This window comes from Etheostoma spectabile, chromosome 4 (genome assembly GCF_008692095.1).
Source record: "Etheostoma spectabile isolate EspeVRDwgs_2016 chromosome 4, UIUC_Espe_1.0, whole genome shotgun sequence".
In the NCBI taxonomy this organism is placed as follows: Eukaryota; Metazoa; Chordata; class Actinopteri; order Perciformes; family Percidae; genus Etheostoma; species Etheostoma spectabile.
In genome coordinates, this window is record NC_045736.1 from 34,124,719 (window position 1) to 34,151,958 (window position 27,240).

The window sequence follows — 27,240 nt, forward strand, 5'->3', positions numbered from 1 at the left end:
ATTTGTCTGTTTGTGTGTATGTTTCTAAGCACAGGCGTGTATTCATTCGCAGGGTGACGGAGAAGTGAGTTTGAAAAATGGAAAAGAGTGTGAATAGGCACGCCTGTCTGTCAGGAGCAACACACTATATTCGCGTCCCTGTGAAAAACACTGAGCCATTCATACCCAAAGTTCACACACACACACACACACACACACACACACACACACACACACATCTCAGCCACTCTGAGAACCAACTTGTCTTTGGAGTTGAGAGAAGAGCTGGGCGTGTTGGCTGGGATGGGGGATGGAGGGTGGGCGTCCGGCTTGATGGCTGGGGGAGGTGTATGTAGGCTTGGGTCAGAGGACAGCCGCCCCCTCACAGTAGGGCCTATGTTAATTATCACATATCCAAACAATCTCCAGTCTCAGCTGTAATGTATTATATAACTGATGAAAATTCAGATGTACATCAAACACATTCCAACAATCTTTCTCTCACCTTTTTTCCATTCCTGAAGGTTCCTGGAGAACATTTTTGGGAATAACTTACTGAGAAGTTTTTACAGTTGTCCATGTGTGAAATTAAAATTTACATAGCTCAGTGTCCTTGAGTGAATGATTCAAGGGTTGTCTTCATAAACTATACATCAGCGGCTGTGGCTCAGTGGGGCGGCTGTAGCTCAGTGTGGTTGCCTGCCAATCGGAAGGTTGGAGGTTCAATTCCTCGTCCTGCAGTCCCATGTCGAAGTGTCCTTGGGCAAGGCACTGAACCCCGAGTTTCCCCCGATGCTGCATCATCGGAGTGTGAATGTGTGTGAGTGTTTATCTGATGAGCAGGTGGCACCTTGTACGGCAGCCTTGGCCACAGTGTGTGAATGGTGAATGGTTCCTGTACTATGTAGAGGCACTCTGAGTAGTTGGTAAGACTAGAAAAGCGCTATGTAAAATACAACACATCAATATAGTTAGTTAATAATTTATTGAAATAGTTTTAAGATATCATGCTACATTTGTCTCTTTGTTTATTTGTTTGCCTTTCAGCAGGGTATCGCCAAAAGTGTAAATGATTGTTAAAGTTGCTGCAATGTCAAGGAGCATAACACAAATATATTTACTCTCTTAATTGAGACATACTGTAGTAATAAAGTTGGAACTCTAATGACACTATCTGTGTTGTCCAGTAGATGGTGAACTCGTACTTTCAATAACCACCTCTTTCAGAGTGTGCTCTGTTCTGGGCTGTTTAGTGCTGCCTGTGCTCACGTTAAAAAACAGTAGCACCCAGTCACAATCAAATGCAATTTCTGTATTTTCTATGTTGAAGCCAAGTGATGCAACACGACATTAACCGCTGCGCTGCACGTCGTCTTGATAAAGAGTGATGTCACAGTGCACCAGGGCTGGTTCCAGCCTGCTATATTAGGGTGGGCTGGTAGAAAAAACAGGTAGGCAACATGGGCAATTGGTACAGCACAGAGGTTAGAGAAGGGCATTGACCCAACAGGTAGCAGCTTCAAGGCCTTGGTCTCATAGGTCATGCCCCTCCAAAAAATGAGCAATCAAACACATAATTTCCTGCACTCTGGTAAATTTTTTTTTTTTACGCCTATTGGTACCTTTTTCTGAATTAATATATGCTGGAAATTTCTTTATTTCTGTAAAGGAAAACATGGGACAATTGAAAATATAAAAACTGCATTTCTTTTCAAATATTTATTCTCCTGTAGATAAACTTTTTTTATTTAATGTAGGTCTATATAATTTAACTCCTCCCTCCCATTTTGCGTCTTTTGTTTGGGAAAGTAACCATTTAAATGTTCATGTGGGACTTATTTCTGTGAATGATAGCCTACATGAATTCATTTTAATTAATGAACCCCTGGGCTTATAGCGATGTTTCAGCAATAGTTCTGCTCATGTTCAAAACTTTGTGCAAATTCTTATATCTTATTTTGAGAAAAAAGGGTCATACATAATACGGGAATAAAGTCACAATAGGCCTATTTAAGGAAATTACGGCATTACGTTGTTGTTGATCAAATGGCACATCTCATCCACACCGTCTGACATCCAGAGAGATCCCCGTTTTGGTCTGGGGATGAGACAAAGCCAATTGCTGGGCCAGCAGCGCTCAGTAAAAATAAACGCCAGACTTAAAAACAGAACTAACTTATACCAATTGCATGAAGCAAGTCAAGTGAAAATGTGTGTTAGCCTAATGGAGAAAATAACTTACAAAGTAATTGTCAGGCCACTTTTCTTTCTTACGGCGGACACGCGCCAGTTAACATCGTCGTACGTGCGCGCTTCCGACCGTAAACTAAACCAGTGACAAAGATGGCGGCCTCCGCCGCATCAGGTAAGTTGACTTCACCGACAGTTTAGACGTCTCTGTCTTTTCATTGATTTTGTGTAAGAAGTACACTTTCCACTATACCATATTATTCGCGCAATAATTTTGCAATTGCCAAGAGTCCAGCTGCAGTGGAGTTTTGGCTGTAGCTAACAGAACAATTCTGTCCCAGACGATGCTAACGTTAGTTAGCTAGCTAGCTAGCTCATTGGCTATAGCTAAACTGGCCCACAATTCTCCGAGATACACTCGGCCATCTGCAACAACCTTGATTTACCATTATGAAGCTAGCTGGTCAAAGAAAATGCTAGCGCTACATGCGGATTCAGGACACATCAAACATCACAAGATTTTGTGGTATTGATGGGTTACTCTGTTTGCCCATGACCAGCTTGATGGGTAGCTAATGTGAACGTTAAAACCCAACACTTGTTTGCGAAGATGACGTTAGCTGGCAGCACAGCCCTGTCCAGCAACTGGAGAGTCATGCCGGAAGAAATACTCAAACGGACTTAGTCAACAGGAAATGAACCCAATGTATTTTACTTAACAACTCGTTTACATGGTCTTACTGCTTATGTAATGTGAACAGCTGTCCTTAGCGGTATGTTTTTACATTTAAAAGTTAAGTAGGCAACTCCTTAAACAGAAACAACGTAATGTAGTTCCACCGGGCAAAGGGCCTCCAAAAGTGCTGTTTTTGCCACTGCTAGGTTCAGAATATTATTCTGCCTGACAACATTATGGAAAGGATCCCTACAAATATAGACCTTTATGTTAAAGCATAAGATCCTTTTTGTTTAACTAGAAAGGGCTCTGACATTGCTGTCGTTAAACCCACCAGTCTCCATTACAATACTTTTTAGTGTGTATATATATTCAGCATATTTCCGCATGTAAATTGGTAAATTGTGTGTTCATTTAAACCATACTAGAGTGGTGATTGTTGGAACAGAGGGGAGATGATTCATACAGATTTTAATAGTTTTATTTTGTACATTTTTATTTTCTATTCAGATCTCTTTCCTACATAATCACTCCAGTAATTTGAGAGTGATTATTTTTCCAATAAAGCTTTAAGTCATCTTGTTAAAATTATTCCAATTACATTATTTTTCAGAAAAAAAGTTTGGCCTAAAGAGTGTGTGTGTGTGTGTGTGTCTGTCTACATAGGCATCGTAGTTCCCCGCAGCTTTCGGCTGCTGGAGGAACTGGAAGAAGGTCAGAAAGGAGGTGGAGACGGTACAGTGAGCTGGGGACTCGAAGATGATGACGACATGACACTTACTCACTGGAATGGCATGATCATTGGCCCTTCAAAGGTGAGCCACCTTTACATACATCATACTGCTCTTCAGTTGGCCAATAGCAGGCTTTTTCTTGGCTCACAATAAGGCAGAGGTGGTGCATTTTATGCGCTACTTACAAGCAACATATTTTAGGAGAGCATTCTCATTCTCTCTTTTTAACTGCCTGTTATAATCAGATGATGTTTACACTCTTTCACATGCCCTCATAATTCTCTATATGAGCTGAAAATATTACACAGAGAGAGAGAGAGAGAGAAAATTGTAGCAGAGGGTGTTGAGCAGGAACATGGAGGCAGCAGGTGACTCCAACTACAGCTCCAAAATCCACAGCTCCAGAACCAGAAACACCTGCAGGAAGCAATAGGAGGAGAGAGGAGAGGGGCGAGAGAGCACAAGACTCGAGGAAAGGGAAGAAGTCAAGTTAGTAACATGCATTAATGGGATGAGGTTGCATACAGATGAAGAGGAGGAGGAGAGAGGTGCTCAGTGCATCATGGGAAGTCCCCCGGCAGTCAAGGCCTATAGCAGCATAACTAAGGGATGGTTCAGGACTCGCCCTAACTATATGCTTTATCAAAGAGGAAAGTCTTAAGCTTACTCTTAAATGTGGAGACGGTGTCTTCCTCCTGAACCCAAACTGGAACCTGGTTCCACAGGAGAGGACCCTGATAGCTGAACGCTCTGGCTCCCATTCTATTTTTGGATACTCTAGGAACCACCAGTAACCTTGCATTCTGGGAGCAGAGTGCTCTGGTTGGTTAGAAACGTACTATGTGCTCTTTAAGATAAGATGGTGCATGCCCATGAAGAGCTTTGTAGGTAAGAAGAAGGATTTTAAATTCTGGATTTTACAGGAAGCCAGTTCAGAGAAGCTGAAAAAGGAGAGATCTCCTTTCCTGGTTCCTGTCAGAACACGTGCTGCAGAATTCTGGATCAGCTGAAGAGTCTTTATGGACTTTTTCAAGCAGCCCGATAATAAAGAATTGCAGTAACTCAGCCTAGAATGCATGGACTAGTTTTTATGATTCCTGATTTTTGTAATATTACATAGATGAAAAAAGGCGATCCTTGAAATTAGCTTTATATGGGAATTAAAGGACATGTCCTGATCATCGATAACTCCAAGATTCTTCACAGTGATGCTGGAGGCCAGGGTGATGCCATCCAGAGTAATTATCTCTTTCGATAATGCGTGACGGAGGTGCTTGGGCCCCAGAACAGTAACTTCAGTTTTATGTGAGTTTAATAATTACAGGTCATCCAGGTTTTAACATCCTGAAGGCACATTTGAAGTTTAGCTAACTGATTAGTTTCATCCCAGCTTGATAGATAGATAGATAGATATAATTCAATGTATAACAATGACATTTCATGGAGCGTTTCCTGATAATATTGCCTAAAGGAAGCATATATAAAGTGAACAGGATTGGACCGAGCACAGATCCTTGTGGGACTCCATGACTAACTTTGGCGTGCATGGAGGATTCATCGTTAACGTGTACAAACTAAGATTGATCTGATAAATAAGACTTAAACCAGCTTAGAGCAGTTCCTTTTAATGCCAACTAAATGTTCCAGTCTCTGTAATAGGATATGATGGTCAATGGTATCGAATGCAGCACTAAGATCTAAGAACACCAGTGCAGAGATAAGTCCTTTGTCTGATGCAATTACGAGGTCATTAGTAATTTTCTCAAGTGCTGTCTCTGTGCTATGATAAACTCTAAATCAAGATGATAGTTCTTCCTTGTGTGGTTTAGAAGTAAACAGAAGTGCATGAATGCACTTGTAAGTCAGTGTTTTTTGCACTGTTGAATGTGGCAACCTTTTTTTTTTACCACTGTGGTACAGGAAGTAATTTGACAACATATATAAGATATTGTTGGCTGGGTTGCAATGGCAGTAAGTTAGTTTGAGTCTACAAGGTAACTGTTTTTTTTTCTTCCCCAAAGGTAAAGTCATACTGTTCGGTGTTACCTCAGTGTTAACCCAAACAGTTTTTTTTCCAGCTGTAGGATTGCTGATATTGTGAACAGACATAGAATTTACAAACAGCATTGGGCTTCTGTGAGCAGCTGTAATCAGAGGCGAAACTTCTCTAAGCTTTGTTGAATCTGTGCATCTCATTGTTTCACCTCATTAATAAGATGTAACGTTAGTCCTTCATCTAGCTTTGTTAGACATGTACTGAAATGAATAGTATAGAATTGTAGTAATCACAAAATCCTCATCAGCAGATACAGTTCAGTTGCAGTAGTGGAATGTACTAAGTACATATATTCAATTACCGTATTTTTTGCACTATATATATACACTAGATTATAAGGCGCACTGTCAATGAATGGTCTATTTTCAATCTTTTTTCATATATTAAGCGCACCGGACTATAACGCGCATTAAGCGGAAAAAACCCCAGACAAGTCAGTCAGTCAAACTTTATTAAACACGTTCACAATAACTCTCAACATTATCAAACGTCAATGAGCGTATTCACAATAAATACCAACCTTGTTCAGTTGTAACACGTAAAATACAACACAGTACACTCAATTTTTCAGTTTATTACTCATCCACAAATCCTTCAAATTCTTCATCCTCAGTGTCCGAGTTTAACAGTTGGGCAATTACGGCATCCAAAATGCCAGAATCCCTCTCGTCATTATCCAAGTCAGTGTCGTTGCTGTTAGCTGGCAGCTCAGTGATGATTCCGGCCTTTTTAGTTTTGTCCTCTAACTATGGCCATCTCGCTTTGTTCCCGCGGAAACTCTATGTGGTCTTTTTTACTTGGCGCAGGTCATCTTCTTGCTTCCTCCACTTCCGTACCATTGATTCATTAATGTTGAATTCTCTCGCAGCTGCTCTATTCCCATGTTCAACTGCGTGACTGATAGCCTTGAGTTTGAAGTCCATTAGTTATAAGTCACATTAGCGTGTCTTTTGACAGGTGCCATTTTGGGGTCCTTATGCACACACACTGTAATATTATGGTGAAGCACAGCATATATTACTCCGCGACGCTCCTGGCTACGTTAGCCGTAATGCTGCAAGCGGTGCGGCTTTGTAGTTTACCAAAGTCGTACTAAAACATTTTGACTTAGCGCCGTGAGCGCCTTGTACCACACAAAATCGCTTAGAGGTCAGTAAGCAAAACCAGAATTAATCCATATAAACGGCGCTTCAGATTATAAAGCGCAAAGTGTTTTTTTAGAAAATTAAAGGCTTTTAAGTGCGCCCTTACAAATTCAAGGTACTTGAGTATTTACATTTTATGCTACTTTTACTTTATACTCTTACTCCACTACATCTGTTGACAGCTTTAGTTACTTTTTAGAATATAAGTTTTCATCCCCTTCCTGTCCAGTGAAAACCATGTAGCTCCACATTTGGGGATTTTAAATTTAAGTGTTTCTGATTTGTCTTGTTCACTGATCAGAATACTGCGTCCAGAGCTTAGCCAAGGTACCTGCAGGGTCTTAAAGGAATTAAAAAAGACTTGAATGAAATTTAACAATGGGGTCTTAAAGTGCCCATATTATGAAAAAAAAAAATCACTGTCTGGTATTTAGGGTGTTATTTTGTGTCTTTGGTTCTTTTCAGTGTTGTATTAATCACTATTTCTTTAACTGTCTATGTAATCACTCCGCCCAAGTACCAGTGCTTTGCTTTTCTGAGAATATAGTTCCCAGTTAGTATGTGGTTAGAAGATTGCTGTGTCTCATGTGACCCTGTTATATGTACACCCTGTGACTATAAAAATCACAACATGTAAATAGGAACATGTTGGCGTTATTTTGTCACTTATTGGGAGCAGTAGGCTAGTTGGAGCCGGTTACTTGCAGCGTCCGCGCTAGGCTAAGGTAATGCGGGGGCGTCAGACAGAGTTACAGCACGCACGGAGATGAGAAGGATATGTAACAACTTGTCTAACTCTTGGGGTAACGGTGAATAAGCTAAAGTCCAGATAAGTTGGCGTGTTCCTTTTAAAAATGTTGAATTGGGAAAGTTCGTTAGCTTTCTGAAGGGCTCCCTGAAGCCATGTACTGTGGAGTTTTTGTTTTAATTATTTTATCTTAATTTTTAGCCAAGGATACAGTATGTACCTGACAGCCGAGGCCTACAGCATATGTGGTGATAAGTGTGGAGGTTCAGGAAGGGAGGGAATGTGTTCATGTTTTAAATTGGTTTGTGTTCTCGTAAAAAAGTCAAAACGTTCTTAAAAAGTCTTACATTTAATTAGGGGTACCCTGTTAGCGCCACCCAAGCCAAATGTGTCTAAAGAAATTCAAAAGACCCGGAGTATTTTATTACCCTTTCTAAGAATGATAAGCTGGTGTAGCCAGATCATACTGCAGCGCTGACACACTGCTGCGGAGATAGGTCTGGCTATGTGGGACTAGTTTTTGATAAACTAAAGGATGAACTGTTCCTTTTTATTGAAAAGATTCTCCTTCTTATTAAACTAAATAAAGTATTTAAAAAAGCCTTCACACAAAGCTGAAAACCATGAAAAGTTGACTTTTAAAAAAAGACGTGGTGATGCATTGCTGTAGATTAAACTACCTAATAGTATATGAAGGGTAATAAAAGTGTTACAATTAGCACAACCATCTGCAACATCTACAGCAGTGATATACAACATGCACCAGTGCTTCTCCAACTTTTTTTGGACCAAGCACCACTTAAATACTGCTTTTTTCAAAAAGAAATTCTAAAGTTATTTGATATTTCTAATGTTGACATTTTCAGTGCTTATTTTCTTTGTGATTTAAAACAAAAAACAAAAAAACAAAACTGAAAACGGGTCAAATTTGACCTGAGGACAACATGAAGGGTTAAACAATCAATCCAGTTGTCAGTTGACATTATCCGTGAACTTTATTCTTCTGTATTTCCATTAAATTGGAGATGCACCAACGTATCTGTTGGAGATCGGAGTTGGCCAATGTCCGCCATATTTACTCTCATTGGCCCATCGGCAAATACAGTGACATGCACCGATGGCAGTAGCTGATGTTTATCTATTTTGCACTACCTTAATCTTTCGTTAATTGGTCTGACTCGTACAACAGTATCCTACCCAGGCAAAAAAGAATATTTATGGCCGAGAGATAGATATAGATAGATAGATAGATAGATAGATAGATAGATAGATAGATCTATATAGTATATATAAAATATAGGGTTTACTCCTCAAGTTTGACGCTGATCTGTGACTCTTTGCTGCATGTCTTCAGCAGTCCTATAAAAATAAAATTAAAAATTAAAAAAAGAAAAAGAATGTTCCTGTGACATTTCAAGTGTACAATTACCTGAATGCCAGTTAAAAAACGATAAGATGACCTGGAGGCCAAGAAAGGACAAACAGACAGTGTCTCAGGCTATGTTAACCACAGGATTCGAGAAGTTGAAATCCCTGCAAACAGCATAGCTTACCTGCTGGTAGCATGCTAAAGAAACAGGGTAACGTTAGCTTTCCTTCCATTTTTCCTTCCCCATGAGTGAGATATGGAAACAAACATTGAAGCATATGGGCTCTGACTGGAGTCTTTGGTGCCTTCAGGTACACTCAAACAATTTTTTTTTTGGAGATATTAAAACTGTTCATAAATTTGATTATCATCCGCCTTGCTATTGACATTGGCCAAGTGAAAATTCTACACATCGGTGTCGGCTGAGAAATTTGCAATCGGTGCATCCCTATTTCAAATGCCACGCTGATCTTTTGTGTTGTGAATTTAAGGCAGTGTTGCAAAACATTCATTCATTCATTGCTGAAGTCTGACAACACAGAAAAATAGCCAATTCCAACAGTAATGTATAAATTAACATACACGTGTATTTAATATTGAAAACAACACATCTAGGCTACTCACTTTTAGGTTTTGGATTCGCTCTAAGACCGTTTAGAAACAGTTTTTTACCACCAGGGTCTCTCTGGCAGACCACCCCTGGTCCGCAGGCCCACTTTTTGAGGAATACTAACATACACAATTTAGTACTATTAATCCAGAAACACCATATATAATAGGAAAACACTGACCGGGAACATTTTTCTGCACAATAAATAATTTTACTTTTTGCTAATAATACTTGCATACTTGTATTTATGCTATTGAAAATCATACCTTTGGGATTTCTAAATTCCACTGTATAACGTAATAATATCTTAATATTATATAATAATGCCCAAGCTTAGCTAACCTGTGATATTTTCTTTAATTGCAGACTGTCTATGAAGGCAGGATATACAGTCTGAAAATAGAATGTGGATCCAGATACCCAGAGTATCCCCCTCATGTGCGCTTTGTGAACAAGATCAACTTGAGTGGCGTTCACAATTCAAATGGTGTGGTAAGTATCCAAGTTTCACCACCCACCACTCTTTCCTGTTTGATATACATGTTAAGTGCTTATTAGTTGTATGCAATATGCACATCATTTACCAAAAACTACTCAGTAGTAGCCCCTGGTGCCAGTTAAATTTAAGACTTGTGCTTCAGCCTCCATGGTAGCTTTTAGTAATAAGTTGTTGGTTCACTACTAGGGTGCTCATGTTAGAAACCCTGATTTAGTAACTTTGTTCTGTCATTGGGGCAAATGGGGGTTTGAAGAGAGCACTTTTTACGTTTGAGCTGAGCCATATATCAATATTATATCAATATTGTGTTGTCTTTTCCTGGTTTTAAAGGCTGAATTACAGTAAAGTAATGTCATTTTTTTGAACTTACCAGACTGTTGTGACTGTTCTCTTATTTACCTTTACCCACTTAGTCATTATATCCACATTACTGATGATTTTTTTATGAAAAATCTCATTGTGTAAATAAAATCTCATTGTGTAAATATTTTATCGTTGTGGTATCGATAATGAGGTTTTTGGTCAAAAATATTGTGATATTGGATTTTCCCCATATCGCCCAGCCCTATTTCTAACCATTATCTCCTTATGATGAAATATGCTTGTATTTGTGTTGTATTTTTTCAAATAGCGCACACACCCAGGAGCATTGCCTGCTGCAGCTGACTGATTGTTAGCAGTTCTTGTGATTAAGAACTCCTCTGCCCCTAAAATTCTCACTTAGGAGCTAGTTAAGCCCTAAAATACAGAGCACTTAATTACCTTTTAAACCAACCATACTTTATTGTAGGAGTTACTCCTAATTCTGCCAGTTATACTACTTTTAGCTTCTAAAATTGGTTTTACAATTATGCATATATTTTGATTTAGGTATCTCTCAAAATACTTAAATTGCACTCTTTGTGCCAACACATTGCTTTAGCATTCCATATTTTTAACCTTAATGCCAGGGTGCACAATTGAGGCCATAAATCCCCCCCATCTTCTCCTCTTCATTCAGGTGGACATAAAGACACTGACAGCGCTGTGCAGGTGGAAAAACTCCTACAACATCCGGATGGTGCTGCAGGAGCTCAGACAGCACATGATGATGAAAGAAAACAACAGGCTTTCCCAGCCGCCTGAAGGCCAGGTGTACAGCAACTGAGGCACCTGTTGCTATCCCTCACTGTTATTCACACTCAAACACATGCAACTCTACCACTTTCAATCTACACAACCATCATGTTATCCAAGACTCTCGACTCCCACTTCCTCCCTCAGCCTTTTGGACCGAGAGAGGGACGTGTGCCCAGTCATCCATTAAAGTTCACAGTGCAGACCAGACATACAAAACAAAAATACTGTACATCTTACTCATGTTATTTATGTGTACTACATTCAGATTGTAAAATAGCACCTGATAACCTGAGTGTACCAGTTATGTTTGTGCGTGATCGATTCTTCACAGGTGGTGACAAATAGTCCCTGTTATATGGGTATTTTGGTGATGGATTTGAATCCACCCATTACTCCGCAAAATAAATCTGCTTCTGAAACCACAAACCAAAAGGTAAACGTTTGGATTACTCTGGGTTGTTTTTTTAGAACAACAAACCATGAACCATCTTGCAGTATGATTCCCCTCATATAGAAGAAAATGTGCCCCCAAACAATGCTTTGCTTGGTCTCCAAGGCCTCGTTGGTCTCAAATTCCCCAGCTTCCGCAATCCTGACGATGTGAATTTCACAGGCCTTCTTTAAACAAGTGCATGTCCAGTACACAGGAAGAAACTGCTACTAGACATTTAGCAATGTATGTATCAACAGGCCACTGACAGCTCATTACTCATGTTCTCAGACTTGTCTTCTGTGTGCCATATGGGTCTTAGCGCTTTGTGATGGTGATTGATTATTAGCCAGTGGTTGGGACGGGGGTGGGGGGCTCCAGGTCCTTGTGCTTTCTCTCTTCAGAGAACATAGTGCGCTTGGCACCTTTATTAGGAACACTGTATTGTGGCCTGTGCTAAGCAGGAGGATTTGTGATTTTTTTTTTTTGTTTGCCGTTTGTATTTTGTTTCTTCAGTCTCTGGGCTGACCTGTGTATACTCCATGCTGTCTCTTCTCTCATACAGTGAATGCCCACTGAAAGCAATGTACGGCTTTGGATGTTTATTTTATAACTGGTTGAATCTAATCAGGGTGAGGGTGACCTGTTGCATGGTTTTATTTGAATTAAACTGTATTACTTTTGCATGTGTTTGTGTCATGATTCTATTTCAGTACACTGCATTCCATTGGTACAGCTATAAAACTTCTGTTGGAAACAATAGTGGTTGCTCATGACAAAGTAAGTCAATAATAAGCTAACATAAGTAGCTCACTTTGTCAATCATAGATTCAAAATTGTCACAATTTCAATTTAAAACAATTGTCATATACAGTATATTGGCTCCTGACAAAGAATTGTCAAAATTGTTGCAGCAGGCAAGGATTTCCGGACATTTATTATCATCAATCAATATAAAATACTGAGAACTGCATTTACCGTAATGCAACCAATACCATTAGTCTTTACAAACTGTGCTCCCAGTTTGGAATGCTGACTTTATATTCTGAATGATTTTCTAAGATATGCCAAAGACAGCACATCAACAATAGTATTTGTTGCTAAAAAAAAACTTCACAATGCCAACTAGATATGGGAAATGGTCATTTAACATTTTATATACAGAACTATGACTAACTAACACACAGAACAACCTTAATCCTGAGAGGCGTCACCGGTGAAAAGTAAGCTGAGGACTTTAGCTAGAAGCCAATTTTCTGGCCATACAACACTTCTCGTCTATCTTACTAGGCTGACAGTGAGATGCTTATTTAAGCCTAACCAGATGCAACACCCTTTTCAACAGCTGTTGTTGCTTCCATTTGCCTCTTCTGGTGGCTGTGGCTCAGTGGTAGAGCAGTTGCCTGCCAATCGGAAGGGTTGGTGGTTCGATCCCCGCCCCTGCAGTCATTGTCGAAGTGTCCTTGGGCAAGACACTGAACCCCGAGTTGCCCCCGGTGCTGCGCATTGGAGTGTGAATGTGTGCGAATGTTTATCTGATGAGCAGGTGGCACCTTGTACGGCAGCCCCGGTCACAGTGTATGAATGTGTGTGAATGGTGAATGTATCCTGTAGATGTAAAAGCGCTTTGAGCAGTTGTTAAGACTGGAAAAGCGCTATATAAATACAGCACATTTACATTTACATTCTCTGCAGGAGTGGCACATGACCTAAGCTTGGGAGAGAAAAGATTGGTGATACAGCTGGATGCACATCACTCTCTTATATGCCATACAAAGAAGCTTTATGGATTTCCAGGGAGAAATCAGCTATGCAATGCTGTATACAACTTAACTTCTAACTTCTTCAATGCACAGAGAAAAAAAAAAAATCATTCTTCTGACAATATATGGTGCCTTATCAATTATAGAAGGTGATTATGTGGCTTTTATTGACAAATTTGCAAAAACTTACCATTTGTTATGTCAGATTAATGTGACATTTGCTGACTGGAACCATCCTAAAAGTGATTCCTGTCAAAGCTCTGCATCAAACCCTTTTAACAGCCCAACTAGTGGACAAGCTCTCAATCACTTTAATCAGATCTTCTGTGATGGACAAGCTCTCTATGAAAGAGGAGGCAACATGGTGTGCAACTTAATCTGCATAATTGTATGAGGACAATCACCATTCACCCATCCGACACACCCTGGGATCAAAGAAATCACAAGTTGATTTATAAAAGCTATGCAAGTGGTAATTCATGAATGAAAAGTTATTAATAATCATAATCATGTATACCACGTTTCACCTTGTATAAACTATAATATACTAATTAATGAACTCTACCATTTAATATTACTGGATGTCATTTGCTTCAGATCAAACATCTTAATGACTAAAAATGTTTGTTCTTGTAACCATATTTCAAACAGCCATTGTTCCAGAATTGACCAACAGGAGAACACTCCCAGAACATGTGAAGATATGTACATTGAGCTTTCATTGGGCAGAAAGTGCATAAAGGGCTGTTAATTATTTTCATGTGGTGCATTTTCACGGGGGTGAGATATGTCCTATGAATGAAATTGTAGTGAATCTATTGACAGTCTGGATTGCGAGGTACTTCTGGAATTGTAGACCGTGCATCATGCCAGTCAAGATCAACACAGGGCAATCACGTGCCAAGATCCTCTCATTAGGAAAGGCAGATAACACTAACAACTGATAAAGCCTGGATACCATAGTTTTTCGGCGGCACAGTAAATAACTTCCAAATAGGATGAATGGTCAAAGGCTTCTGTCAGGGACACCGTATGCCTTGAGTGCTGACCCTAACTGAATGCAAAAGAAAAAAGAGGAATGTGGTACACTGAATGCATTTTGTAAATCAGAGAAGGGTAACAAACCAACCTCACCAAAAATTTCTTTTAGACAATGAACTCCCCTTTGTTCCCATTGTGGGGCTGTTATTGGCCTCCCACCAATCAGGAGTGGTGAATCTTTACATAATGTGGGAAAAAGTGTTCCAGTTACAAGCAATATGGCAATATATGTTTTCAGCTAATCTTCAGCTGAAAAAGTTTTGATAAGATGAGCGATAATGGAACTGTTTGTGAGAAACATTGGCAAAAAGAACATCATGAAGTGACCCAGGCTCCGTCATAGCACCTTCTAAGGTACGCCAACCAACAAACATATCTAAATTAAACCAAGTGAGGAGGGGTCTTAAGGACCAAAAATAATGTTTAACGTTGGGAATTGAAAGACCACCATCTTCTTTCCTCCTCTGTAGAGTAGACATCTTGAGTTGCAGCCGCTTGCCTTTCCAGATAAATTCATATACCACTGATTGTAATTTACGCCAGTAGCCGGCAGGAGGAGAGAGAGGTAGCATAGAGCTCAGAAAATGAATCCTGGGTAAAACATTAATTTTAACCACTGACATACGAGCTTGAATAGACATGGGGAGACCAATCCACTTTTCCATATCTTTCAAAATGTTATTCAGAGCAAAAGAATAGTTATGTTTAATAATCTGGTTTAAGCAGGGGAAGACGTCAATTCCTAAATATTTAAACTGCTTAACAATGGGGATGTCGGCAAAGATGATTGCGTTGTGGGCAGAATCATTTAAATAAAGTAGTGCAGACTTTGACCAGTTCATTTTAAAGCCCGATAAGCTTCCCTATGCCTGGCATAAAGATAGAAGGTGAGGAAAAGACTGAGAGGGGCTTTCTAAAAAGACCAAAACATTGTCAAATAATGGTAGATAATGCTGTGTACTATGAATGCATATTGGTGACACCATAATCCATTGGTGAATGGCTTGGGCCAGCGGCTCTAGAGAAATGACAAATAATGCAGGCCTCAAGGGGTATCCTTGACGGGAGGATCTAGAAACTGGAAATAAAGAGGAGGAGGTGTGTTCGGTTAAGACTCGGGCTGGGGGAATAGAATACAAAACTTCAATTATACCAATGAAAGTCTTGCCAAAATCACCTGCAAGACTGACCATAGAAATGACCACTTAAGTATGTCAAAGGCTTTCATTGCATCAAGAGAGAGAAGTAACATTGGGGTCATGCATCAACAATGTGGAGAAAGCGTCAAACATTATCTGCTGCTAGTCTCATTTTTAATGAATCCTCAGATTCATATAGATTGGAATATAATGCCTGAAAGATTTTATTTATTTCGACAGGGTCAGTTCTTATAGTACATTGTATTACCATCTTTAATAGCGGGAATATCTCCAAAATATTCACTGGACCTTTAATTTGTAATCTGTTTATTGATCCCCAATGGGGAAATTACAATTTACACTCTGTGTCCACACACAGGGCTGCCAACTTTTCCAAAAACCTTGGAGTGAGATTTGGGGGGGGGCAACCCATATTTTGCGGTGTACAAAGCAATTTCTTTGGGTCTTTATCCTTTAGGGTTTAAATTGGTATTTGTTATATGTGGGGGGATGGGCTCTCCCTAGGGGGTCTGGGTATGCCCCCCCAGAAAAAAATTTGAAAAATAAACCATTAAATGGCACTTTCTTGAGTTTTTTGCAAAGAAAAATTGAGAAATCAAGTCTTACATGATATTGCAAAACTGTAGGTTTCAGAGCCTTTGTGTTGTTGTAGTATCAACAGGTTTTAGGGCATTCAGCATTACATTATATACTTCTTTGATATAAAACTGACCCGACAATGTGCCAACATAATGAACCACATGAAGAGACAGTATTATATTCAGCAACAGCTGAGAATTTGGGTCTGTGGGGGAACAGTCCAGGGTTCCCTGGTGTAGGGACCAGGGACCCAAAGTTAAACTAATGTTGAGGGATCAACTAAGACCACTGAAATTCTAAAGAATGAGAACCATTGAGTTGCATAAATTCTAGTCCTTTAACCTTTGTGCCGATGTTCAGTAATGTTTGGCCCTCATCCTCTGGCCCCACTTACTGATTTACTTTTTGTGAAAATAAAGACTATTTGTTCATTTTAAAAAACATCAAATTAATTATTTACAGTTACATTTAGAGATGCAGAGGTTAGAGATGCACAATAGTGGCCCAACGTTGCAGTATCGTATATATATATATATATATATATATATATATATATATATATATATATATATAGTATAGCTCAGATGTGTTTCACCACATTTCTGCTCATATTTACAACTTTGTGCACATTCAAAATATAACTCCTCCCATCTCTGTTGTCCGAGATGTGGAGAGTTGTAATATAGTCTGCTGTGCATGTCATTCCTCCGCTGATATGATGGATCTCATTCAGACCGTCTGACAGACGCAGAGGCCCTTTTGGTCTCTGGTCTCTGACAGAGTTTAGAGGTGTCCGTAACTGCTGCTCTTTACGTCGAGGTCTACGCATGGATGCAACGCGTCACTGCCCACAGCAGACGAGTCCACTACAATGAAATGAAGTTGCTACACTACAAGCCGGCGCTGCTCACCTCCATCTTTACAGAGGTGGACACGAAGCGACGGACGGTCTGTGATAATCAAGCTCATACCTGAAGCACCGACGGGTCTGTGATGCTCAGAGCTCATACCTGAAGCCGGGGAAATGCACCTGGGATGGCTCGTGAAATTTATTTTCTCATTTTGCGACAATTTGAAAATTCCACAGACAGGGAGCGCTCTTGAACCCACTCACAGTCTCTGAAAGCACAACTAGTCTATCACAAGTGGCTCAACAGGTAAAAACATAGATAAACTCATCTTTCATAAATTTGACCGACCGGGCTGGGGCGTGTGCGCGTGAAACCAGTCAAATGCGTGAGAGTTGGCAGCCCTGCACACACAGTCCTGAACTACACACACACATGCTCAGGATCTGCACATGCTCTAATGGAGAGATGTCAGAGTGAGTGGGCTGCCAGTCGAACCAGCGCCCTGAGTGGGTGGAGGGGGAGTATGGTACCTTGCTCAACAGGACTTGGCAGTGCCCAAGAGGTGAAATGGCATCTCTCCAGTCACCAATCCACACTCCATACTTTTTTGGCCCATACGGGTATTTGAACAAGTGACCCTCCGGTTCCCAACCTAACTCCCTACGGACTGAACTACTGCCACCCCTTAATCTCATTGCAAGAAGGTGGCTAGGTCTAACACCTTGAAAGTAATAGTGCTGTCTTGCTTCATGAATTAGAAATTCAGACTTCTGTTTCAGAATGTGGTTTATTACTTTCTGGACTAATGATCTAAAAGCTACACGGTCAGAAAATATCTGGAATTCTGCTACAAACTGAGTGATGAAGCATCATTTTTTCAGCAAAGAAGTATTAAAACGCCATCTAGCGGCACGTTGAGAGAGACGGTTTAGGGTGGTGGTGCAAAAGACCCCTTTATGGTCAAACAATGCCATTGGGAGTAACACCGCTTTATGAATTTAGTGAAATAATTGAGGGGATGCAAAAAAAAAAAAAAAATCTCTTCTGGAAAAAGATTTATGTCTACCTGAGAAAAAGGAATAATCCTTACAGGTGGGATTAACTGCACGCCAAAAATCTATAAAACCCAAGCTGTTGGCCCATGATTTCAGAGCATTTGTGGCTTACGCTTGAACTCCCATGATCGTTGCATTTGACCGATCAATATTTGGGTCCCACACAGCATTGAAGTCCACACCAACAACAAAAGAACAGTCCGTTAACTCCAGCATTTGATTGGTGAGCGCACCATAGAAACTGCCATCACAAATATTAGATGCATAAGATGACACAAGTGCAATTTTTCAACAAATGAAAACAGACCCGTGGAGCCTTGAGAGACATTTGGCGTAGCAAAAGACTGGAGGGACTGAAACGGCGTAGTCAGGAGGGGAACTTGTTCACAGATAGCTTTCTGTAACTTCAGCTGACCCTCCGTCATACCTCTAAACTCCTGCGTAATGGTGGACTGCACTTCCTCAAACTGGTGAAGCTTCTGTCCTTGAGATCACAGCGTGTTCTGGACCTCGTTTGAGTCCATAATTGTGGCGGGATCGTACTATCACGCACACAGAAGGATGGACCCATAATACACAACTTCGGTATGTAAAAAGCAAAAGTTTCTTTATCAAGCTTAATAAACTTACAGCAACAGTGTCCAAATCGGCAGGCAAAGGGAAATCCGAACGTACAGGCAATGGTCAAAATTAAAAACGGGAACTCCAGGACATAACAGGACACAGGGAAAAATCCTTGAAAGCTGAACACAGGGAAGCAGACGATCTTGCACTAGGGTAGGGGGAAGACTGAACTTAAACAAGACAGGGGAGACAATGAGACACAGGTGCAACACATTAGGGTGGGGACAGGTAATCACAAAATCGGGACAATAAACAACAGGAAGTAAATGGAAAAACAACCAGAAAATGTGAATCTAACTTAAAATTAAAGCCGGAAGCAGCGTTGGATGAGCCCTCGCTAATATGCGCGTCTGGGTTGCTGGCGGACGCTGCTACTTGGGACCCTGCATTTGTGCGGCTCTCAGATATTGGAAATTGTCACCAACCAAGATGGAACTCCCTGCTGAGTTCAATGATACCTCAAACAAGACTCTACATCATGCAGTTCATTATCTGTGAAAGGGGGCGTGGCCGAATCATAGGGGGTGGGTCAAACCATCACCAATGAAAAAAGAAGTCTCTGCTGAGTTCATTGATACCTCATACAAGACTATACCTTAAATGGGTCACCAGTTATGAAAGTGGGCGTGGCTTACGAACAGTAATGGACTTTCAACTTTTTCAAATTTTTAAATGCTCAAATGTGACTCCACCTCCACCCCTCTTAAATGGAACTTAAAATACATGTGTGCATGTTCAATTATTTATGATAAATTGGAATATTATAATGAAATGCACATACAGAACACACACAACAGAAACAATGTACACACATCTGAACTCTTTTAATGTTGCTGTGGCACAAAGTGAGACTAGCCTCCAATCCGATGCCATGTATGTAGATAATATGTCTAGTGCATTGATATGTTAACACATGGATATTTTGAAACTTTTAGTATTTATTGCCCCTCAACAGGCCACAACTGGGCAAAATTAAATAATGCTTGTTAAGCACCATAGCAAAAATAAATATATACACTCTTTGTAGTGCAAATGATGTAAGTGGCCTGAAGTTTATTCTTTTGCGCTGGTGTGTGCAACAAGCCGGCATGTGTGTGTGTGTGTGTGTGTGTGTGTGTGTGTGTGGGTGACAGAGCAAGGGAGAAGTGAGAAAGTGACAGCGATTAGCTTCGGAGCGAGTAGCCACTCCTGAGTCATAGTCACATGTTTTCTGAACACGGTGGAAAATCTTTAGCAGGAAAAGTTACCCCCCCTCCTTGGTTTCATGACGCCATACCTGTCTCTCGTTGACTGACTCGCTCGTGTTGTTTGTTATGTGTCTGACTATGCGTGTTTATGAACATCCGCCAAACTCTACCTCTGATTGGCTTACCATGATGTTTTAGTCATTTATGCGCTTGTCTCGTGCACGGCCCACCGACCAAGGAAGAATAAAAGTCTTTGCTCAGAGATCAAGTTGGTCTGAAAAAACCCAGCTTGAATCATACGCGCCGCATTTGTCGACAGTAACGGTAACAGCGTTATTAACATGGGAAGAGTAGTCAAGTAGATTACTCGTTACTGAAAAAAGTAACGGCGTTATTCCCAGTGATGGGAATAACGGCGTTATTCCCATCACTGGTAGCTACCAAGTTCTGGGAAAGACGAATTGTAAAAAGTTTTGTTAAACACTTATGCATCAGTTCTGTCTCTTGAAGGCTATTGTAAATACATCCATCTCCACTGGGCCATGCAGAAGCCTGATTTGTTATTATGGAAGTATAGTCTATATGCTCTTGATGATAGTGGCTTTAATGCTTTGGGGATGGGGGGGTTCTTGACGCTTGTTGCCCAGGGGACATGATATTTTTAATCTGGCCCTGCTTGGTGTGATAATGTAATGTTAGTATTGCAGTGTTTCCTCTAGATTTTATCTGCTAATGTTAGCTACCTACCGTTACCTTAAAACCATCTAGATAAGGGGTGGGCAATTAATTTTTACCGAGGGCCACTGCTGGAGGGCCACATCGACAATATTTCAATTAAATTTTGCTCAGTATTATTTTTGATATACCGTAAGATAATTGGTAATAATTTCATTTAACCTAACTTAACTTTTACAAAAGCAGATTGCTTTTGATGGTTTTATTTAAACTCTTAATCCTTAAATATTTATTAGGCTATGTGAAATTAAAATGAAATTAAAATAAGAAAAAACAAACAATCATTGAATTGCTGATTGAAACTGCATATCTGGAGGTGTGAAGTTTGGTAAAAAGTCCTAGTTGGGTTTGCAGTTTCACCATCAACCATCAGCCTCCCTGGAGCGTCATCAGACAGATTCCGGTATTTATCCTCGTGCTTCGTCGTGTAGCGGCGATTCAAATTATAATCTTTAAACACAGCAACCTGTGCACCACAAATTAAGCACACGGCTTTACCTTTAATTTCTGTAAAGAAATACTTGGCAGTCCATGTCTTGTTGAAAACACGGCATTCGTCATCAACTTTTCATTTTTTAGCGTGAGCGGACATCTCGGGGGTAACCGGGCATCTCGTGGGTAACAGGGCATCACTCGTCGCTGTGCACCTTCACTCACAGGTTACGCACGGACATACGTCCATAAATAACACTTTTCAAAATAAAAGCAGCACCGTTGTATTGCACGCACGACATAGATGTTTTTTTAACATTTATTTTGTAATTTGTGATTGCCGCTGTTCACCTTCACTCACAATCACGCACGTGCATACGTCCACACGGAAGTAACACAAATAACGCTTTTCAAAACAAAAGCAGCACCGTTGTATTGCACACTCGACATAGATATATTTTAAATGTATTTTGTAATTTATGATTGGCATCACGCGGGCCGGACTGGGACGCACCAAGGGCCGGATGTGGCCCGCGGGCCGTGAGATGCCCAGGTCTGATCTAGAGGGTACCGTACGTACCTAAAACCGATGATTTAACGGCACCGCTCTTTTTACACACAGTTTATCAATAAAACGCTGAATGAACATTAATAGCTAGCTACGTAGCTAGTAGCCCACTGTAACGTTGCGGAAGGCCTTATATAACATTTACACTGTTCTATTAGATACATGAATAATTTTACACACCCATGCTAAAGTTGATTAAAAAGAGGAATGAAAAAATATCTTTTTGGAAATTGATCTTAATGCCTTAATTAAAAAAGATTAGGAAGGAAACCACTTTTCTTTGTGAATGAATAATAACTAGTAAATAAATAAATGTTCTTCCTTATAATACAGGGAGCACAATGATACACCCCCCTACATTAAATTCCCATAGAGGCGGACAGATGTTTTATTTTTAAAGGCCAAGTTTTCTTCGATTTTGATCAAACCTTAGATATAAAAAAGAATGTGTCCCAAAACCAAGGCCTGTCAAATGTTTCTGATCAAAGGTTAGATAGCAAGCAAAGTCTACTTACACAGTGATATGTTTTGAAAATAAAACTTAAACTTGTTTTGCGTAAATATCTGATCCTTCTGTTATTACGAAACACCATTTTGGCTAGTTATAGCATTATGTCTATTAATGTGACAAAAATGCTAAATAAGAATTTTGACTATGTATTGATATGTAATTTACAGTAGTGTGAGGTGCTGGAAAAAGCTTTTAAAATGGACCTTGAAAGTGCTTGAAAAGTGCTTGAATTAGACCTTGGAACAGGTGTACGAACCCTGATTAAAATCATTGGATTTATTGATTATTCCCAAAATAAAGAAGGAAACTGATAATTGATATTTGCCAAATAATAAAAGTTTGTAGCTGATTTTATTATAACCAGTCTAAAGCATTTCTTCTTCATAAAACTTTGAAATAAATTGCATTGAAAACTGGTAAGTATCAAAAGTAAAAGTATGAGTACTTTTACTTTTGATACTTTAAGTATATTTTGATGCAGAATAACATATGTTATGCAGATGGTAAAGGTGGTGCTTGTTATAATTACTTTATAAAATGCTGGGTAGTTTAATCTGTAATAATAATCATAATTTATTATCCTATTACATTTTGTTTTAATAATCCCAATCCCAAAGCTGAAAGATAAATGTAGTGCAGTAAAAAATACCAGATAAGTAAGTAAGTAAATGAGTATAAAGTAGCATAAATTGGAAAGTACAAGTACCTCCAAATATATTTGAGTACAGTATTTTAATACTTTCTACCACTGTGATGATCTGCATTCAGATGTGTGTGTGTGTGTGTGTGTGTGTGTGTGTGTGTTGCAGTTGCAGTGGGATGTGTCAGATGGTTGCTGACACACACACTCCCACATCCATTCTCCTGCACGATCCGGAGTGTGTTCAGGACTAAGGAGAGCAACCCATCTGCTCGCGGGGTCAATGCCACTTTCTCCCCCCCCACACAGATAATATACACACACACACACACACACACACACACACACACACACACACACACAGAGTGTGCCAATTAGCTAAATGAGACAGATTTTACTCAACATCTTTATGCTTTTATTAATGTTCCACAGTGTAATACAGTATATACATAATATGGCTTGTATTTCTTTTTTCTTCATATGAAATTAAGCAGTCATGACTGTTAAGATCTTTATGTGTAATAACTACTATGTAGCAAGTGTAGCTTACTGTTACAGTTTTTTCCGATTGCTAAATGACACACACAACTAGTGGAAATACTAAATTAATTTGTATTTAGAGATGAAACAGGTGCATGGCAATCCACCCTGACCTCCTCCTTACAGCTTTGGTGTGGTTAGAGAACAGTTTCTAGGCTGTCAGTAAACTGAATCCAACCAGTAATTGTATTTTCTCCAACAAGACAGTTTAAAAATATATAAATCACATTTTTAGCCTGCTAGATCACATTCGCAAGTTCTGAGAATCTGCTGGAGAAATACTGAAAGCACATTTGGCAGGAAATTGTTTTGTTCTTAAAAATCTGTACATCTGTTCATTTTAAATTTGCTTGTTAGGGTTGTCATTAATAACCTTCCATAGCCTTCCACCTTTTAGCAAAATGAGCAATAAACCAGAGTGAGTGTGTGGGAAATGGCAAGTCTTCTGAGTGGGGTCACTGGGGCTGTACATTTCTCTCCCAGTGTGACAGAGCGCCTGCAGCCTCCGGTGGCCTGGCCCAGCGTGGCTCTGCAGTGTGGATGGTTGTAAGGTGACGGAATGTATACCCGCCCCCTACCCTTACTCAGCGCTACAACCCTCCACCTCCCCTCTCCTCGCCTCCACACACACACACACACACACACACACACACACACACACACACACACACACACACACACACACACACACACACACACACACACACACACACACACACACACACACACACACACACATTATGAAACCCCAGCAGATGGCCAGGAGACAAAGGGTGTCTCCCTTCCCACCTTGTCCAACAAGGAGCAGGCAGTCTGTTGCTATAGCATTACAGCTGGGACCCACTGAAAGTTCTTTTTCTACCCCCCAACCTTAACACAAACACACGCACGCACTTGCTTTCCAGGTGCCTCTCAATTAAGACAAAACAACCGCGCTAACTTGGTCCCTTGTACATGCAGATGTGGCAATTCAGCCTCTATTTGTCACTTATAGTGAAATGAGCTCCTTTTATTTGGAGATATTAGCCTAAATGATTCCTGGTGTCCTTTATCAGGCAAGCGCTCCCATTTGGGGCCCCACGGCAGGTAATTCTCCTTTTGACAGCGCAATTAAACTGGCCAGCGCTGAAGGGCTATTTGGCAAAGAGCCATTTAGTGTAAGTGCTCTCAAGGCCGGCAAATGACACTTGTAGAGACAATGTCACCCCCACTGACACCATCAGTTGATTGTGTATTGAACAGAAATGGAGGAGCCATGTCGGCCCCAGGCCAGAAATATGCAGCATCATTGGGTGAAGTCCAAGGTGAGTGTCCAGGGAAAAAAAAGGCAGGCTCTGTCAATACATATGCCAAGGACAGCAGGGCGGACTTGGACTGTAAGGATTATACTCCCTTATTTAATAAGGTGTGCTGGTAATCATTGTTTACAGGCTGCAGCAGAGTACAGAAATACTGTACAACAGAACAGTCGCTTAGAGACGGTTCTGTTATTACAGACTTGAACTAACCACAGACAGTTGCCGTGTGCATGGAGTCACGGCGGGGCTCTGCTGAGAGTGAATAAGGAATGGATGTTTACCGTTATTTTAAACCAGCAGGAAACATAGATCTATGAAACTGCCAAAGATTAATTTACTTTGGTGCCAGAGCATAAAATGCATAAATACAAAAAATTCAATACAGCTGTTGAAATTAAATATATATATATCATATGTATATATAGTGGTGATATGTATATATATATATATATATATATATATATATATATATATATATACATATACAGTATGGCGTTCCACTTCTGGGATTGTTCCGGTGCTGCCGGAAATTCTGCCGGATGTTGTTCTTTTCGGCCAGATGTCCGTTACTTTCCTGTTTCTTTGTGTTGGCGTTCTAAACTCCGGTGGATTCTTAAGGACTATGGTTACCTGGTCCTCAGATCTCTGCAGGGTAAATCCAGACAGCTAGCTAGACTATCTGTCCAATCTGAGTTTTGTCACGCACGACTAAAACAACCTTTGAACATACACGTTGCACCAAAACAAATTCCTTCCCGAGGCTTTTTTGCAGAGGTACCGTGGCGCCGTCTGGTGCCTAGCGCCGCCCAAGATGATTGTGATTGGTTTAAAGAAATGTCAATGAACCAGAGGATGTAGGACTAGCCAGACCCTCCCTGCAGACCTGTTAAGGTCTGGCAATGCGAGACTAGTTGTTTGATGATGTGTTTTTCTTACAGTTCAATGAGCTTAGAACCTGCTGTCATTTTTTTTCCATAAATGTAATCCCTTTGATGTTGGTTTTGTTGAAATGAAAGCAGTCATTGTTCCCAAACTGTTTTTGGTATTATTACAGGTAACTATTTTCAGGTCCAACATTGGAGTTGAATAGCTACTGTTCATGTTTAAAATGTAAGTTCAGCCATTTTGTCCAGTAGTTAAAGACATTAGATGTATGAAGTCACTGACTATACCAGAATTATACAAAGCAGATTAGGTTGTCACACTTGACATTATAATAATAATAATAATAATAATAATAATAATAATAATAATAATAATACATTTTATTTAACAGCGCCTTTCTGAGCACTCAAGGTCGCTTTACAGACAATAAAAGACAGATACAGGGAAGAAAAAAGTATAAACAAAAAAAAGTGTATTTACAAATAAGCAAGCTGGAACAATTGTTTGTTTTTTTATCATAAAATAACTCCTGAAATACATTTAGCACCAAACAGTATAAAATGACCTAAAGAGGGATTCTTAATATAGAACGTTTTTGTAAATGTGCCTTAATGCGGTTTTCCCCAGAGTGATATACAATGATCGATATCATTCTAATACATACAGAGTTGGAGCCAGAATGGGGTTAGCCTAGCTTAGCATAAAGACTGGAAGCAGGTAGAAACAGCATGTCTTTCTAACCCCCCTCTCCATCCATGGAAGCTGTAGGTTACTTGCGCCTGGCTGTTGTCTGCCAAGAAATAGTTCCTGCCCCCCTAAAACCGCAAACTCTATATGGGTCATTTAAATGAGATACATCTTCATTATTGAAGCATTTTTCTTTTTACTTTGGATAGAATAATCTTATTCCCCCTGCTTCCAATCCGTATGCTAAGCTAGGCTAACTACACCTTCACTGCAGCTCCTTAAAGTAATAATCTGAAAGATTTGCATTTATATAAATGTCCGTTTAGTCCCTATCTATTGCAGAATGAGGTAACATAATAGTAGACCTGGGTGGCCCATTGGCAGGAAAAATCACATGTTTTTATCCTGCTTTGTTGTTCTGTTTTCTGTTTTTTGTGTGTCCTCCCTGGGGCCTGTTGCACAAAACTAGGATAAGGGATTAAGCCGGGATATTCAAGTTATCCTGGATGAATTTAGCTTGGACTCGGTTGCACGAAACCAGATGAATTAAGCCAGCCAAGTACCATGGAGATTTATTCTTTGCGGCTAGCCTGGTCCAGAGCAGGCTAACAGCCGGGCTAAGATTAACTCCTGAGTCTCGTGTTCAATAGCTGCGGCTCGATCGAAATAAACGTGTTTAACAGTTATTCCGTTGTCTCTGCAGTGGTTCTGCTTTATTTTTATTAACATCCATTAGCTATTGTCACTATGTTTGTCGCGAGTTTGATTTAAACCCTACTACAGCTGTTTAGATGTTAGAAATGGTTGCACTGGCACCCAGATGCGGAGTGGGACTTTTCCCGGTGGGACGGTAGTGTGTCGAGGCTGCCTGGCGTGCGGCCGCTGCCTGGTGGCCGCTGGCCGCCGCCCGCCGGCAGACCTGTGCGTCGCGTCAGTGTCCACTCTCTCTGTAAAAGTAGAGATGAGCAGCACAGCGTCCGTGGTCTCAGCTTCAGGTTTATACAGGACGCTCCGGAGATTAAGTGTGACGATATTAATGTAGCGATGTTCCCAGATGATAATAATGGCAGACTGGTCAGAGACCAATGCAGTCAGGATTCATTTTCTTGTTGCATATCCTTCTCTAATA

The 27,240-nt window shown here is 40.2% G+C and overlaps 1 protein-coding gene across 1 annotated transcript; it reads left to right on the forward strand.

The window, feature by feature from the left end:
- Nucleotides 1–2,114: 2,114 nt before the first annotated feature.
- ube2v1 (ubiquitin-conjugating enzyme E2 variant 1) lies at nucleotides 2,115–12,241 on the forward strand. Its single transcript, XM_032514043.1, has 4 exons — nucleotides 2,115–2,344; nucleotides 3,512–3,660; nucleotides 9,874–9,999; nucleotides 11,007–12,241. Exons 1-4 carry the CDS (start codon nucleotides 2,323–2,325, stop codon nucleotides 11,151–11,153), a joined length of 444 nt encoding a protein of 147 aa, XP_032369934.1. The 5' UTR covers nucleotides 2,115–2,322; the 3' UTR covers nucleotides 11,154–12,241.
- The last annotated feature ends 14,999 nt before the right edge of the window (nucleotides 12,242–27,240 follow it).

Bases quoted from the DNA above. Each gene is read 5' to 3' on its own strand.
- ube2v1 (XM_032514043.1), top strand. From the start codon at position 2,323: ATGGCGGCCTCCGCCGCATCAG. The intron at 2,345-3,511 runs GTAAGTTGACTT...CTGTCTACATAG, and splicing joins GGCGGCCTCCGCCGCATCAG to GCATCGTAGTTCCCCGCAGC. The intron at 3,661-9,873 runs GTGAGCCACCTT...CTTTAATTGCAG, and splicing joins TGATCATTGGCCCTTCAAAG to ACTGTCTATGAAGGCAGGAT.